The sequence below is a fragment of the Amblyomma mixtum genome, chromosome 2 (assembly GCF_055824585.1).
Source record: "Amblyomma mixtum isolate Tamu chromosome 2, ASM5582458v1, whole genome shotgun sequence".
NCBI classification, from domain to species: domain Eukaryota; kingdom Metazoa; phylum Arthropoda; class Arachnida; order Ixodida; family Ixodidae; genus Amblyomma; species Amblyomma mixtum.
In genome coordinates, this window is record NC_143013.1 from 42,371,372 (window position 1) to 42,375,848 (window position 4,477).

The 4,477-nt window shown below is 51.0% G+C and overlaps 1 protein-coding gene across 1 annotated transcript; it reads right to left on the reverse strand.

The window, feature by feature from the left end:
- Positions 1–476: 476 nt before the first annotated feature.
- On the reverse strand, positions 477–3,638 carry LOC149359132 (cuticle protein 10.9-like). The gene is made up of 3 exons (XM_089571373.1): positions 3,380–3,638; positions 2,548–2,580; positions 477–1,531 (listed from the first exon to the last, which is right to left on the reverse strand). Exons 1-3 carry the CDS (start codon positions 3,464–3,466, stop codon positions 1,202–1,204), a joined length of 450 nt encoding a protein of 149 aa, XP_089427499.1. The 5' UTR covers positions 3,467–3,638; the 3' UTR covers positions 477–1,201.
- Between the last annotated feature and the right edge of the window lie 839 nt (positions 3,639–4,477).

Below are 4,477 nucleotides of genomic sequence, written 5' to 3' on the forward strand. Positions count from 1 at the left end.
TTTCACAGCTTCCTGGTAGCCAAATACCCCTTTTCTGAATGACTCAAGGCAGGTTTATCAAGAAGAAATTAGGTTGCGAATGTTCGTGATAATACAGGCCACTTTATGAACCAGAAATTGGAGCGCTAATGATCGCAATAATGCTGGCCTTAGCCAGAGAGAGTCAACAGCGTAGAAAGTAGTGTGTATCGCAGAAAGAGTGTGTCGCTCCAAAACTACAGGCCTTTAAGCGTACTCTGCCGTTTAAGAGGGCAGAGCAGGTTGTGTATCTTTAATTTGTCCTGAATCCTGTTGCTGCTGTATCTGTTTGGTTTCTTGTTTCTTTTTCCCAGTGCACTTTACCTTCGACAGAAGTGTCTTCCTACTGACCATCCTAACCTTACTACTGTATTGTGTTATGAACCCCTGCGTTTGTTTCCGCCGTTAGGCACCTTCCAGCAGAACAAGGGCAGCAATTGTTCACTCACAACACTTAATGAGCCAAAACACGAGCACCATTGTTTATTGAGCACGCGTTTACATAAAATATGCAACCAAAGTTCATTACACCGGACAGCTACTTTTCCACTGGGAAAGCGCACGGAGGAGCAACACGCCGAGGAGGCGGCGATGACGAGGTGACACGGGACGCGAGGGCAGACACTTGTGGCTGGCACATGCGCGACACATGGTCCGCACGAGTCGATGAGGAGGCTAAACGATCTGAACTAGGAACGGAAGAAAGAGATGCCACACGAGATCCCGCTTAAGAGGGGGAGCACACTCCCAGGACGCGAGGCCGTATACCAGCGGCTGCAGCGACCAGCTTCCATAGCGAGGCACGCAAAGCGGTCACAGGTGCGTGGCCTACATTGCAGTACCACTTTAAGGAGCGCTTTCTTTAATCCTAAGACGGAGGTTCTGACGTACAAAAAAGGGTTGACACAGTGCTGACAGAGACGCAGACAAACGGAGACGAAACGGACACCTACCCACATGAGACGGCTACACAAGGACAACAAGAAACATGCCAAAACCACAAGGACGATGGGACGGGACTTTGCGGGAGGGGACAGACAGAGGAGCAGGAAGAAAAATTTACAACACCTAGAAGCAATCGAGTTCCGAGTGCTATACAGGCGTCGGATTTTCCGCAACCCAACACGGAGTCACACAACATTGAAGCGGAGGTGATCAGCGACGTAGCTGTCTCAGAGCAGGTTTAGCCCCTGACGCGGTTGGGCTCGTTGGCGATGGCGGCCTCGGGTCCAGGAAGGGCGCTCGACTGGATGACGACGTCGGCGGGGTTCTTGGACTCGGTGCCCTGCTCGTTGGTGACGATCTCGGCGCGGTAGCCGTTCTCGTCGGCCGTGTAGGTGACGGTGCGGGTGCGGCCGTCAGCCAGCGAGAGGGTGTAGCGGCCCTGGACGCGTCCGCTGCCGTCTCCGCTCTCCTCGTGCGTGTGCGTGCCTTCGGCATCCTGGTTGGCGTAGTTGAAGGAGTACGGGATCGGCGGGTAGTTCTCCACCGGAGCGAGGCCCCGCTGAGCGGCCTGCATGGAGGCACAGCATTTTTGAGCGAACGTTCTGACCCAGAATGCTTCGCGGTCGTCTCATGAATATGTCTCATCGCTCGTACACCTTGGCGGTGAGCAAAGGTAATTGCAATGCAACGATCCTCTACAATTCGAATTTGCGAAAACATGAAACTAGAAAATGAATCTAGGCTCCTGCCGAAGGAGGAAATGGGTATGACGCACAAATCAATGCTGATGCCTTGCTTAAATATATATATTCATGAGGACTGGCAGTATGCGCCCTTTTCACCTGTCTTTAGTGCTTCTACAGCGTCCCTGTTTGCGTAAGCACCTTCTGGTTTTCTTTTGCTGTTGCCGGCTGTATACCTAGAGGAGGTGTCTCTTACTCTCCCGAGAAAAGCAAGGACCGGTTTGACATGTCTTGCATACTAACGGTCTATGGCCATCCTGCAGCTACAGGTGGTGTCTTTAGACACCATTTGTTGCTGCAGTGCAAGGTCTGCCCTGAAGAGGCGTTTTACTTTTCTTGCTCTCGCGTTTACTCCGAAGTTTAGCTCTTGTTCTACGCTTTAACTTGCTCCATTCTGTGTGACTACGCTCTTTCTCCCCGCCTTCCTTTTGTTCACTAAACTTCTATTTCAGTGTCCTTATTTTTCACCATAACGGTTCTGTTGCGAACCAGTCGCTTCCTTGGGGCAAACTACATGAGTCACGTAACTGGAACATGCGTTCATGTTTACGCGCCAAGGCGACTTAACAACATTTCTGACCTCATCTAGTTAAGCATGCAGCCGCAAGATTTCCGCTTTGGAAAAGGTCTTGGAGGTATTGCATTAATTTTACTTTAAACTAATCTTCTTTGGCTTAACATTATGTTCTGCGCTGTACCTATATTATTTAAAGCGTCAGACTAATTCTCCTCGCCTCATATTCGTTGATCGCGATGGAAACTTCTCTACAAATGTTTCTGAGTCGATACAAGGGGTTATGGTTACACGCATGTCGTAAAGAATGAGAGCAGGTGAACTTACGGCGACGCAGATGCATGCCAGGAGGATGACGAACTGAAATAGAAGCATTCACGAGCATTAGCCAATAATCAGTTTCCTTTGGCATGACCCAGATGCCCACCAAGGCCCTGAATATACACTGGCCTAGTTTTAACGAGCCGTGTAGAATAAAAAAAATCAGTTGAAAGAAGGTCACTGAAGCTTTTGAACCAAGTAACGTATTTTACAGCTTGCACAACGCAATCTGTATTTCACAGCTGTCAAATTCACGAACTTGGTTTATAAGAGCCTGTGACGCGACCTAGGAAACACGGCATATACCTCAAAATAAAACGACATATGGATTGTTAACTGACGCCATACTGGCAATATAATTTTTCATAAAACCTCTATTGAACACTCAATGGAAACATACGCGAAGGTGTGAATAGAATAAAAATTATTTTCCAGGAAATGGGGCTTAAAAAAAGCGGTATTGAGCGGGACGCATGAGGGCAATAATCTAAATAAGAGGAAAATATTGAATGAGGTTGCTGCAGCGACGATTCATCGCAACAAAGCTAAACCAGGTGACGCTTTGGTGAGGCAGCCGACTTATCTGAGAAGACCATCTCCAGTGAATTCAGCGTTGACAATTAGTGACAAGCTGCCGAAAGGAGTAATTACTGCGCATGAGTATCGCGCCGCAATTAACGGGTGGAGAAGGGGAGGGGACGGTGGGGGAGGGAGGGAGAATACAATGGCGCGAAAGGAAAGGGTTGGGGCCACTGGAGTCCGAAGCCATCAGTCGCCGGAAAGCAGGGTCCGGGAGACACGGCGTACAAAATCCATGGAGCGTGCCTCTGCATCTCACCTTGTGCATGGTTAGGCTGTCGGTGGAAGTCCGGCACTGGGTGGGCAACGGGAGGCGAGTGGCGGATGAGTCCCCAGCGTGGCTCATCTCCGTTCTTATAGGGCTTCAGCCGGCCAGCGGCGCGCTCTTTCCACCGCCAATCAGCTTCCGCTGTCCTACATCGCGCCGCACACCTCGTCGCCGGCCTTAGCAGCAGCGCGCTGCACAGACGTACACCGCGCTCACACCGCTAACCTTAGCCGCCCTCACCCCCTCTAACCCCCCGCTGCCGCCGCCTTCGGTTGCGCTTTCTGCGCGGAAAAGCCCTTTCTCCGATGCTGCCCACCCTCCTTTCGTCGGTGAGCGAAACGACACGCACCAACAACCATTCGCTACGGGTTCTATGCGGCAGCCGCCAAACGGCTGCTGCGAGACGTATACTGCTGGCGAGTAGCCGACAAGGCTGGCCGAGGGACGCTCCATCATTGACCAACTCATCCCCCCCCCCCCCCAATTCTCCTCCCCACAAACTACCGCTTGCTTCCCGCACCTCTCAGTCTTAGTTTTTGTGTTCTTGTTTTCAGCGATCTCATGGCGCTTACCTGATCTAAGCCGCTTCACTGTGGACGCGAGACAAGGGGGGGGGGGGGGGGGGTTGCATGCGGATGCCAGTATTATCGATAGCGACGTCTTCTGGGGTGCATGCCTTGGGCAGGCAACTTGTTATGCGAGAGAGCACGGTCAAGGATGCAACCCGGGGGCAAAGGTTGTGTTACTTATACCGTTTGTGAGCTCTAAATTTTGCGGAGTACACTCCACTCGTGCGCGGGGCTTGTTATTTTTTTTTAATGATAATGAATGCTTTCAGCCTCGATACGACAGCTTCGATCATGCTTTTCTGTCACCCAGTTATACGTTTGCCAGCTGGCTCCATGCGACTCACTTTTGTTTGCTGTATAAACATAGTTGGAATACCGGAAATATTTGCTGCCTCTTTCTCCCTCGCAGCGATCCGCCAAGAGCCTGCCCGTACAAAGCCGCCACTGCCCCAGTCAGTAACAAATCACTCCGTAATGCAGGCTGTATTTCACTAGGAGAGATAGCACCAGCATGAAATAG